We start from the raw sequence: 13,076 nt of genomic DNA on the forward strand, positions 1-13,076 counted from the left end.
AAAATGATATCCATAGATACTTTTATATTTTTGTACCGCTTAAAAAAAATCTAAAACTTTTTGTACAAAATCGGTAATCTAAAATTGCCCAATTTTTACCACCTATAACTTTTTCATTTTTTCGTATATAGGGCGGTATGCGCCGTCATGTCTACTTTTTATCGATAACACATTTGCATATATAAAACTTTTCGAAAAATTTTTATAAATTTTTTTTGGAATAAAATGTGTCAAAAAGCTGCATTTTAGGACTTTTTTAATTTTTTACATTTACTCCGTTCACCGTATGGAATCATTAACATTATATTTTGATCGGACATTTTTGCACGCGGCGATACCAAATATGTTTATTAGAAATGAGCGAACTTACAGTAAATTCGATTCGTCACGAACTTCTCGGCTCGGCAGCTGATGACTTATCCTGCATAAATTAGTTCAGCTTTCAGGTGGATACAGTCCTAGGAGACTCTTTCCTAGTAATGTTTCCACCTTTTCCAGCCCACCGGAGCACCTGAAAGCTGAACTAATTTATGCAGGATAAGAATCAACTGCCGAGCCGAGAAGTTCGTGACAAATCATATTTACTGTAAGTTCGCTCATCTCTAGTGTTTATAAAAAAAAAATAAAAAAATTACGCTTTTTGGGGGTAAAATGGGAAAAACTGACAATTTTCATTTTTATTGGGGAGGGGGTTTTTCACTTTTTTTTTTACTTTTACATTTTTCACCTTTTTTGATTGCTAATACTGTTCAGTGCTATGCATAGGATGGAAGCAGGTGAGGGGACCTCCGTCCGCCATTACAGATCATCGGATCGCTGCGGGTGATCCGATCATCTATTTTAACTTGCGCATTGCCGCAGATGCCGTGGTCTGTACTGATCACAGCATCTGAGGGGTTAACAGCGGACATCCGCGCGATCACGGATGTCGGCCATTACAGGCGGGTCCCCGGCAGCTGATAGCAGCCAGAACCTGCCGTGTATGACACGAGCACCGCTCCGATGCTGGCGGTCATACACAGTATGTAAATGTACGTCCTGGTACGCTAAGTACCGCCAAGGCAGGACGTACATTTACCTCCGTGGTCATTAAGGGGTTAAAGTGTGTGTCTTGCTCTCATGTTATGGTGTTTTTCAGAAACTCTGGTCGGTTTTGTGATACGCCATGTGAAATAGGTTTTTGATCCACCAGATTCTTATTATAACCTGATCCAGCTATGGGGAAGTCATTCTACATATTTTACTTGTAAGGACTAGTGAGGTCCTTTTACTGGATACAAGTGTTTTAAATAAGGAGATTTTTTAATCTCTTTCTCGAAGGATCCATTGGGGGACACAGACAGTGGGTGTATCTTGCTGTCTCTAGGAGGTGTGACACTATGGTGATAAAAAAAAAAGTCGGCTCCTCCCAGCAGGATACACCCGCCTTCAGGCTCTGAGCTAGTCAGTTTAAGTTCCAGAGCAATAGGAGGAGAACAATAGGTCAAGGAAAAACCCAAAACTTTCCGAGAACCAGAAGAAAAAACATAACTGAACACACCCTTGGACAGAGAACCAAGGAAAAAAAAACAAAAAAGGGCGGGAGCTGTTTCCCCCAATGGATCCTTCGAGAAAGAGATTTTACGGTAAGTGTTAAAAAATCTCCCTTGGGTGGGCAGATAAGTAATCAGGCAGACGGCTGATCCACTGCCGCCTTCAACACCTTACGCCCCAGGGAAGCATCAGCCGATGCGAAAGTATGAACCCGATAAAACCTCTAGAAAGTGTGCAAAGACGACCAGGTAGCCGCCTTGCAAATCTGCGAGGCCGAGGCTCTAGTCTGGAGAGCCCAGGATGCCCCAACTGAACGAGTGGAATGAGCCACAACCTTGAAAGGAGGAATCTTCCCCTTACAGCAATAGGCTTCCGAAATGGCAGACCGAATCCACCTAGAAATGGTGGCCTTGGAAGCAGGTTGTCCCTTGCGACGACCTTCCGTCAGGACGAAAAAGGAATCACACTGACGAAAGGAAGAAGTGATGGAGAGATAAGACCGAACAGCCCGAACCACGTCCAGCTTGTGCAGTAAGCGCTATCTAGGATGAGAAGGAGCCGGGCAAAATGACGGGAGGACAATATCCTCATTGAGATGAAAGGCCGAGACCACCTTAGGTAAAAAGGAAGGGTCTGGCCGGAAAACGACCTTGTCGTGGTGGATCAACAGAAGCGGAGAACGGCAGGAAAGGGCTGCCAATTCATACACCCTCCTGATGGAGGGTGATAGCCACCAGAAACGCCACTTTCCAAGAAAGGAGGCGGAGAGACACTTCTCTAAGGGGCTCAAAGGGTGCACCCTGGAGGGCACTCAGAACCAAATTCAAGTCCCAAGGGGGAGAAGGTGACCGATAAGGAGGAACAGCGTGCGCCACTCCTTGCAGAAAGGTCCGGACATGAGGGTTATAAGCCAGGGGCCGCTGGAAAAGAACAGTAAGGGCCGAAACCTGACCCTTAAGAGAACTGAGAGACAACCCCAGTTCCAACCCCGACTGCAAAAAGCTGAGAAGATGGGGAACAGAGAAGGTCACCGGGGAGAAGTCTTGTACTTCACACCAACGAAAATAAGACCTCCAAGTATGGTGGTAAATCCTTGCAGAGGAGGGCTTACGAGTCTTGAGCATGGTGCGAATGCCTTGGGAAGAGAACTCGCGGGCCCTCAAAACCGCGGTCTCAACCGCCACTCCGTCAAATGCAGCGACTGTAAATTGGGGTGGCAAAGAGGACCCTGAGAGAGCAGGTCCGGACGGAGCGGAAGGCGCAGTGGAGCGTCGTCCAGGAGCCTGACTACGTCGGCGTACCACGACCTTCGGGGGCCAATCTGGAGCTACCAGAATGGCGGGGACGCCCTCTGCCTTGAGCTTCCACAGCACCCTGGGAAGGAGCGGAAGAGGAGGGAACAGATAGGGTAGGGTAAACCCTGCCCAAGGAATCACTAGGGCGTCCATGGCCAGAGCCAGAGGTCCACGTCCGGAATGCCCCAGAGGTCGCAGAGGTGCGCGAAGACCTCTGGATGTAGAGACCACACACCGGGGTCGGGTGAGGACCGACTGAGGAAGTCCGCTTCCCAGTTGAGCACCCCCGGGATGTGAATCGCCAAAATGGCCGGAACCTTGCTCTCCGCCCAGGAGAGAATCTTGGTCACCTCGGCCATGGCTGCCGAGCTGCGAGTGCCGCCCTAACTATTTATGTAAGCCACGGCCATGGCATTGTCCGACTGAACGCGGACAGGACAGGACTGAAGATGGGACTCCCAATGAAGAAGACAAAGAAGAATCGCCCGTAATTCCAATATGTTTATCGGAAGAAGGGTCTCCTGGGGAGACCAGAGTCCCTGAACCGTCCAATCTCTGAACACGCCGCCCCAGCCAGACAGGCTGGCATCCGTTGTAACAACCTGCCAGTGAAGGGAAAGAAACGACCGCCCTTGGAGAAGAAGGGGGGAGCGGAGCCACCAGAGCAGAGACTGACGGACCCTGAGCGGGAGAACAATCTGATGATCGAGGGACAGAGGAGACCTGTTCCACCGAGAGAGAATCGCCAGTTGGAGGGGACGGTAATGAAACTTGGCAAAAGGTACGGCCTCCATAGTTGCCACCATCCGACCCAGGACTTCCATACAAGTGCGGATGGAGACTGATACCTGGGTCCGAAGGGAGCGGACCGCCGACCGGAGCGCCAGACGTTTGTCCAGCGGAAGACTAATTCGGGCAGAGGCCGTGTCGAAAAGAAGTCCCAGAAAGGTTAGAGACTGGGTAGGAGAGAGGACTGACTTGTCCTGGTTGACCATCCACCCGAAACTAGTCAGTGTGTGGAGAGTGATTCTCCAGAGTCTGGGCCCTGGTTGGAGCCTTGATGAGAAGGTCGTCCAGATAGGGTATCACTGAGATTCCCCTCGACCGTAACAGGCCCATCACCGGCGCAAGGACCTTTGTAAAGACCCGAGGAGCCGTGGCTAGACCGAAGGGGAGGGCTACAAATTGAAAGTGCCCCTCCGGAACCGCAAAGCAGAGGTACCGATGATGGCCCGGAAATATGGCACATGTATGTATGTAATATTGGCACATGGAGGTAGGCATCCTTGTAATCCACCGATGAAAGGAACTCCCCTTGTTCCAGGGATGCCACTACCGAACGGAGGGTTTCCATTCGGAAGTGGCGGATGAGAAGATGAAGATTGAGACGCTTGAGGTCCAAAATTGGACGCACAGAACCATCCTTCTTGGGGACCACAAAAAGATTTGAATAGAAACCCTGAAAACGTTCTCCTGAAGGAACAGGAACGATAACCCCCTGGAGAAGCAGAGACTGGAGAGCCGCTCGAAACTGCTTCGCCAGAGGAGGAGACCGGGGGGCCCGGGATCGATAAAAGCGATCCCTCGGAAGGGATGCAAATTCGATCCGGTAACCGTTGGACACCACGTCCCTGACCCAAAGAGTCTTGAATGTGAGAGGTCCAAATGTCTCGAAAATGTAAGAGACGACCTCCCATCCGAGAAGAAACCGCGGGTGCGGGCCTCACTTCTTGCAGTTGTCTGATTTGGGCGCAAAACGGCCGGACCGGTTGGAGTTCGACTTCCAAGACGGGCGAGCCCGGAACGAGGGAGCCTTCTTGTCCCGCAAGGGCGCCTGCCCGGATCCCTTGTTGGAGCTGGAGGTCCGAAAGGAAAAGGCCTTCCTTTGGAAAGTAGGGCGAGCCTTATTTTGAGGTAACAAGGAACTCTTACCTCCCGTTGCCTCGGAGATAATCTCATCAAGGCGTTTGCCAAAAAGACGGCCACCCGTAAAGGGAAGTTCAATGAGAGTTCTTTTGGAAGCGGTATCCGCATTCCAAGCCTTAAGCCACATAGGGCGGCAGAGAGCTGCTAGATGACCCACAGCATAGGCAAAATCCCTGGCTTTAGAGCATTGGAGAGCCAAAGCAGATAGGTCCTCCGGGGGGGATCCCGCTAAGATATCCGGACTGAGCTTTTGGCACCACTCCGACAGGCTCTTAGACACCCATGTGGAGGCGAAGATGGGAAGAAGAGAAGAGCCAGCAGCTTCAGTGGCAAACTTCGCTAAAGATTCTACCTTCTTGTCCGTGGGATCCTTGAAGGCAGCGGCATCTGCCAGAGGTAGTGTAGTCGCCTTATTGATCCGGGAAACTGGTGGGTCCACTGAGGGAGGAGAAACCACCTTAGTGACAAAGACCTTGTCAAATGGATAGCTATCTTGAATTGTCTTGATTCCCGGGAACCTCTTGTCTGGATGTTTCCATGCGGTCTCCAGAATGTTGTCAGTCAGCTGGAGAGCTGAACTTCTGAGGTGCTGGCTTAGCACGATGAAAGGATACTCCTGGATTGACATCCGAAGATCCTGGGTCCTCTAAGTGAAAGGTGTCTCTCAGGGCTGTAACCAAAGAGTTAACCATTGCAATTTAGTCCGGGCGGTCCTCAGTCAGATGCCGGCTCAGAAGCCTCATCCACCAGTTCGCCAGGGGAATGAGAATGGGTAGAGGCAGTCCTGGAGGGGGGGCGACTCTGACCGAGAACGCTGCTCTGGCATGGCAGAGCGGCGACTCCGAGAATGTCCTCTGGAGGAACGCTCACGTCTACTTGATGACTCATTGGAAGAGTCAGACGAGGCACCCCTAGGACGCTTGTGAGAGCGTGAAGAATGTGGGGACGAGGAGCGAGCCCTTCCAGAGGTCCTGCGCAGGGAAAACCCCTTCAAGGCGGACACCACTTCCCGGGAGGCCTCAGCCACCGAGCGGGAGACTTTGTTCAAGTCAGCCATATACTGGGTCAGGGAAGAAACCCAGACTGGGGGACCGGGCCCAAGGTGGCATCAGGGGGTCTGGTGGAGCAGGCAGGACAAGTGGGCTCAGCAGAGCCAGACATTTTGGTATTACAGTGCTTACAGAGATAGTAAGTCACTGAAGTTCCAGGTCTCTGTTTAGAGGGAGGAACAGCTTTGGGAACGGACATAATGAGGGTAAAGAAGGGAGATAGGAACTTTCTCACCCTAGTCTGTGTCCCCTGTCAGCTGCAGTGAGGAGACTCGCTCTGTGCAGCTAGAAAGAGAGTGAACAGGCCAGCCAATAGGAAGAGAGGGGCGTGCCTGAAGTAAATGACCCCTTCCTACTGAAATTCGCACCCACAGCGCTGATTGGAGGCTGATTCACGCCTCTGAGCTCTCCCAGCCCCATGGGCGGAGCCACAGACCGGCCGGGAGAACTGTCATGGCACCCGCTCCTTGCCCCGAGCGCACCTGTCGCTCGTTTGTGCGCTTGGGGGAATAGAGCGGGCGACCATCACCGGCAGAGACTGCCGGTGAAAAGAAGCGCCTGGCTCAAGCAGCGCCGCGGCTGTCAGACGCTTATAAGGCGCTGCCGGCAAAGTGAAACTAAGCCGGCGCTGAGAGCGTATAAGGCGCTGTTAGAGACAATGTCAAACACACACACGCACACAAGTGAAGTGCCGGAATAAGGCCGTAGACACCCAAGCACACACACACACACAAGAGAAGTGCCCCGTATATGATGCCCCTTCAGGTGCCACTGCTCCCCCAAAAATAAAGTGCAGCCCCTGTAAGTTAGCCCCAAAAACTAAAGGGTGGGCCAAAACAGGGGGTCTCCAGCTGCTGCGAGTCCGTACCTGTGGAGAAAAAAGGGAGAAGTACTTGCCTCAGTCAGAAGAACTCACCTACTGGAGTCTTCAGTCAGCATTAGTTACCTGCATCACGCCTGGCTGCTATGAGCGAGCGAGGCGAGCAGGGAAATAGGGGGACCCGGACCCGTGAGGTACCACCCAAGCGCTGACCGTTGGCGAGGGGGGGGGGGTTAACAGCGCATATACGCAATGTCTGTGCCCCCTCACTCGCAATGGGTAAACGGGGAACCGCAGTCCCTGAGTCCCCACCTGAAAACAGAAAAGAAAAGGAATAAAAAACTAACACGTCCCTAACTAGGAAAACAAAAAATCAGAAGACCTGGTCTGGAGCAACCCAGACCATGTCCACCTCCTCATACACTAAGCTTAAACTGACTAGCTCAGAGCCTGAAGGCAGGTGTATCCTGCTAGGAGGAGCCGACTTTTTTTTTATCACCATAGTGTCACACCTCCTAGAGACAGCAAGATACACCCACTGTCTGTGTCCCCCAATGGAGCCGATAGCAAAAGTTTAATTTAGTAGAAACTTTAAGCTATACTGAAGGTTTAGTAGTTCCTCCCTTCCCTGGCTTGTTTAATAAATTTTTTTGTTGTTCTCTAGGGTCAGTTTATCCTCTTGTACAACTTCCATTTTTTGCCTATCCTCTCCAGGATTTTCAAGCAGATCAAGGCTGAGGGCATACCAACAATTCTAGTGAATCAGACCAGACTTGTCTGACATGGCACCCCAACAATATCTATTTTCTGACCTATGTTCACTGGCAGCTGTCTCCCAGGATTGACCTACTGTTCAGATTTCCACCACCTCAGTTTTGAAAATGTTTAATCAGATAATTGAGTTAATCATAACAATCCTTACTTCCCTTCTCATCTCACAGCTATTTGGGACATCAGCCTGTTCCTAAAGCCATGTGGTCATGTCCCCAGCTTCATCATGCTAGTTAGTATTTTTTTTTTTTGCTGGCTGTCCCTTCCATCCAATGAGTGTCTGAGTTGGCGTACCTTTCTGCTGTCCTACATCCGGTTTTCTTTGTATTTTAGACCTGTCTGTCCATCCACCAGTCTGAATTTCTATATATCTTTCCAGATGACATCCAAGGCTGCCAATATTTCATAGATCAGAATGGCCATTTGTGGGGCATATAGCACTAAAGGCATAGTTTCTGTTCGTATTCCACAACACCTGTGCTGGCTTCTTGGCCGGTGTGGCACCAGGCTGCAAACTGGTCTCTTCCCTATTCTTTACACAGTTCTATAGGGTGCACACTTTGGCATCACCAAATGCTTTTGCTTGTCACTAGGATCTGTGGGCAGCGGTGCACTTTTTCTGTTATTTTTGTGTCTGGAGGTTCACAGTTTGCAGGTACACAGTCTCTCTCCCTCTTTTCTGGACATAGCAAAGACTAAGCCCTGCCCCCCTCCCTATGTTATGTCCTGTTTTTTCTGTTACTAGAGACAGAATTCGCATAACAGCAGTGAACACTAGTATGAGTGACCAATAATTTAGAGCTGTGTATTGTGGTAAGGAGTTCTTTTTGGTACATTAAGTGATTTACAGACAGAGAGACTGACAGTGCCCTCTCTATCGCTCCATTGGACACCCGTTATGTGGTTTCAGGGAGCAAAGTACTTTTGGCACATCCTGCAGAGGTATTATTATTGTGTATTGTACAAGTGATCAAGTGTCAAAGAAAAAGTTAAACTAATAAATATATATTTTGTAAAAAAAAAAAAAAAAAAAGACACTAGGGCTGCATGATATATCGCAATCAAACCACGATAATTGCAGATTACGATATAGCCCTTCCCAAAATGTTGCGGTTATCTAAATGGGAGGAAAAATAATGGGCCTCACACTGGAGAGGCCAGGCCACACGGAAGCCGACAAGCAGGTGAAACATTGGAGCAGAGCTGGGCTCCGGCGGCAGCTTTAGGCTCAGCTCCCATTCAGCGCAGCCCACCCCATCATTGTGCTAATTACTATTTCTCCTACCAGCGCTAGGACTGGTAAAGGGGTACTGCAATGGAAATTTTTTTTTTTTTAACTCAACTGGTGCCAAAAAGTTACAGATTTGTAAATTACTCCTATTAAATAATCTTAATCCTTCCAGTACTTATCAGCTGCTATATATTCCACAGGAAGTTTAATAGTTCATTTCTGTCTAGCCACAGCTCTCTTTGCTGACACCTCTGTCTGTGTCAGGAACTGTCCAGAGTAGAAAAGGTCTATGAAGCAAGTTCAGGAGCTGAGCTTGCTTCATACTGGCTAATGCCGGGCATTAATGATCCAGGTGATGTCTGGCATTAACCCTTTAGACGCCGCAATTAAAGTTGACCGAAAACAAGTGTTTGTAGCTCAGTGGTGCTGATTCGGGCACCCGCAGCAAAATACACGGGGTCCCCATCACCTGATAGGATGGGCAGAGAGTCCCTACCTGTCTCTGTCCTGTCTGATTGGCATTCCAATAATGCAGGCAGCCTGTAGTAATGGAGCGCAGATAACACCGATCAATGCTGTGCTATGGCACAACATTGATCAGTGTCTGAAATCAAAAACGTTGCAAATTATAGTCCTCATGGCAGTGTGTTTTTTTTTTTTTTAAACAGTGTGCCTCCAGCTGTAGCAAAACTACAACTCCAGGCATGCTGGGAGTTGTAGTTTTGCAACAACTGGAGACAAATTGTTTGGAAAACACTGCAATGGGGACCAAAAATTTAGTAAATAAAAATTATAAAACTGAATAACCCCCTCCCCTAATAAAAGTTTTAATCACCCTATTTTTACCGCACTTGTAAATAATATAATGTAAACAAAAATAATAATAATGAAGAGAGCAACAGCGGGAGGCACCTAACTAAAACACCCAAAGCAATCAATAGGATATATAAAAAAATAAACAAAAGTCACAACAGTTCAAAAATAGGACAACTGAAATAGGCGGTGGTGCAGGTATATCGATAGAGTAAATACTGGAATAATGAGGAGAAAATTTTTAAGAGAAAATCCAGCAACTCACCGCAAAAGCATTCAGTGAATGACAGCCACTATGGATGTCCGGGATCTTGGGGGAAGCTCAGAGGCTACAAACTGGTGTGTTTCGTGCAATCAGCACTTCTTCTTTTATACATGGTATTGCATAATACCTGAACTTAAAAATATAACATTAATTGTCATTGGTTTATACGTAAAAAACAAAAACAAAATACCAGTATTGCAAATTTTTACTCTCTTCACATACCAGAAAAAATGAATAAAAAGTGATCAAAAAGTCCCATCAAAACAAAAATGGTACCGACAAAATCTACAGATCACAGCGCAAAAAATGAGCCCTATACATATCCTGTATAAGAAAAATTTTAAAAGTTATAGCAGTCGGAAGAGGCCAATTTTAAGCATACTCCTGTTCACAAAAAGTTCAAATTTTTAGGTAGTAAATTAAAACAGAATAAGAATGGGTCATTCTTACCGAAAAGTGCACTGCTTTGCTTTTTTCTTTCAATTCCCCCCCCCCCCCCCCCAACCAAACCCCCCCAATTTTTTTTATCTCACTGTAGTTGTGGTGTCAAAACAAGTCTTTATGTGAGTTTGTAGTTGGGAAATAGAAAGGTTTATGGTTTATATCAGGTGAGAAAGAAAAAAATGAACCACCCTTTCCCCATTCTTAAGTGGGAAGTCACTTACACCCAGTGCTTCCTTCCATGCGGCTGCGCTGCACCATAGAGCACAGCAACAATGCCGGAGAGTGTGCAGACTATACCAGGCACATGAAATGCAGTGGAGGAATTAAATTAATTTCTCCCCATTTTATATGCAATCACCTCTCTATATTATGATCAGTCAATGAACATTAAATTAAATTGGGGGGTGTTGTCTATATCAGATAGGGGGATTGGACACGAACTGGGCGGGGGGGGGGGGGGTCTTGGGGGGGGAACATCCTTTATTTATTATATCCCAATCTTATATCTAAATCGCAATATCTCCTCCATAATCGCACATTTCCCCAAATAGACCTTCCCTTCGCCCATTCCAACTTAACAGATAAGAAAATAAAACCTAATTGGTATCCCCACACTTATAAAGGTCCAAACTTTTAAAATATCATTTATTCTGCAGGGTGAATGCAGTTTCTTCATTTGGAAAGTAGTAAACCATAACAAAAATGATATGAATTTGCACACTGATGATGACCTGCAAAATAAAGTTAACATGACATTTTGCATGGTAAAATCTGCAAAAGAAAAAATCAAATGGCACAATGACTTTTTGTATACCACACAGGAAACGTCATAGCAACAAATTGGCAGAATTACTGTTAGCTTGTTTGCGTTGTTTTTCCCCCTTTTTTTTTACATCACAGCCTGTTTATATTATATTGTGTAACATTTTCTTTGATTTTATGTACATAAAAATTGTGCCGTTAGAATCACTGTCAGAAAACAAGCTCTCATATACCGTATTTGAAAAGATGAAAAAAATTATCAAATGGTTAAACATAAGGAACACAGCATTATTTAATTGGTAACAATAATGTTTAAGGCTGAGTTCACCAGTTTCCCAGTTTGGCTTAGTATTTCTTATCAGTATTTGTAATCCAAGACCAGGAGTGTGTCCAAAACAACCAAACAAGGTACAAATCATTTTCTTAGCTTCTATAGAAATGACCTAAGGAATAAAAATCTAAGTGTAAGATAAATTCTACACAACAAAGTTTTATATCTGTTACATCAGAAACTAAGTTGTACTTGTGTGAGTGTGAATGTAACTAATTTGTAATATATGTGGGCAGTTTAACAATCTTTCTAATACAAAGTATGCAATGGTGTACTGCAGGTAGTAAGATTGAGCCATACCTTCCTACCTTGATGGAGCGAATATTGAGATCTCTGAGCAGCTCAGATAATGTCAGGTTGCAGGAACTTTCCGTGAGTGCGCTAGGTGCCATTGGTGAGTATGCATACTTCAACATTTTAATTTGTAATGGTAGGGAAGGGGGCACAGAAGGTCAGCCTTTTCGACAGTTAAGTTGTTCTTTTCTTTTGCACGAGAATGTAGCCACCATCTTCTCTTGCTTAGGCTTTTGCTGCCCACTTATGTATTTGGACCCTTACTTAACTTTTTATTTTGTTTTTGGTTTTATTTTATTCTTTTGTTAGCCAACGGAGCAGAGCAATTGCTTTGCCCATATTTTCCTCCAATAATAGAAGTATTAAAAGTTCATTTGACACAGACAGCAGAAGAAGGAAGACCTGTTCAGATTCAGTGTTTACGTGAGTAGAAATTTTTACAATTCTTAATGCATTAGTTATGACCTGATAATTGGTTTCTTTTTAACATTTTTTTTTGCTTATATATTTTTTTCATTTCTAATTGCCAGAAACCCTTGGGGTTCTGGTCTACGCATTAGGTAAAGATTCCTTTCTACCATTGGCAGAAGACTGCTGCCTCCTCGGGCTCAACTTGTGTGACAGAATTGATGATCCAAATATGAGAAGCTGCGCGTAAGTTTTAGGACTCCAAATGGTGGCTAAAATGTTTTCAAATGCAAGCAAAAAAAATGTAATTCGGCTCTTACATTTTTATATTGGAGAGTCAAAGGGGCTTTAGATTTACTGTAATTTACTTTTTTACTTAGTCTGTATACAACAGTTTTCAAAAATATTAGTGAAATAAATGTTTCATAAATTGTGCATTACTTCCATCTGAACCACATCCACTCGATAAATGGAACCGCTCTTTAACAGGATACACTTATGCAACCTAAGTGCTTTATCATGCCTGTTTTGTTATAAAATTGAATTTGCAATTATCTGTATTCTTACAGCTATAGTCTGTTTGCTGCTCTTTCTGGAGTTATGGAAGATAATATTTCTCATCATCTTGAAAAAATTACAACTATGATGTTACTGTCTCTAAAGTCAACGGAAGGAATAGTGGTGAGTTTAAAATGGGAAAATATTTTGTATGCATCGGTGTATGAGAATTGGGCCAATAAACACCCCAGGTATAGAGTTTCTATTTAAAAGTAACTTGTCAGCTCTAGATCATGTTCAGAGCTCTGGTGTCAAAGAGGCTGTGCTGAGCCACAGCATACATGCCTCCTCATACTCCCACCCCTGCTCTGCCTTGATTGACTAATGTATGGGGTTCCTCATCAAGCACTAAAACTGTGAATGTCAATCAAGGCAAGTAGGGGAGGGAGAAGGTGTGCATTTTGTGATTCAGCACAGCCTCTTTGACACTTGAGCTCTGAGTACAACTTAGAGTTGACAGATTCCCTAAAACATTGAAAGTGTAACCTCATTAAGAACACTGCAGCATGAATTATTTTATTTCCCTGTCAAAACAGTAGTCTTATATTTCTTAAAGGGGTACTCCGGTGGGAAAAC

At 45.8% G+C, this 13,076-nt stretch overlaps 1 protein-coding gene across 1 annotated transcript in view; it reads left to right on the plus strand.

Moving 5' to 3' along the window:
- The window catches only part of IPO4 (importin 4), a 176,491-nt gene that overhangs the window by 109,392 nt on the left and 54,023 nt on the right, over nucleotides 1-13,076 (plus strand). The window contains exons 15-18 of the mRNA XM_056525792.1: nucleotides 11,521-11,634; nucleotides 11,844-11,957; nucleotides 12,065-12,188; nucleotides 12,512-12,623. Of these exons, the coding sequence (XP_056381767.1) occupies nucleotides 11,521-11,634; nucleotides 11,844-11,957; nucleotides 12,065-12,188; nucleotides 12,512-12,623 (464 nt within the window). The remainder of the gene's footprint in view (nucleotides 1-11,520; nucleotides 11,635-11,843; nucleotides 11,958-12,064; nucleotides 12,189-12,511; nucleotides 12,624-13,076) is intronic.

The sequence above is a fragment of the Hyla sarda genome, chromosome 1, assembly GCF_029499605.1.
Source record: "Hyla sarda isolate aHylSar1 chromosome 1, aHylSar1.hap1, whole genome shotgun sequence".
Lineage (NCBI taxonomy): Eukaryota > Metazoa > Chordata > Amphibia > Anura > Hylidae > Hyla > Hyla sarda.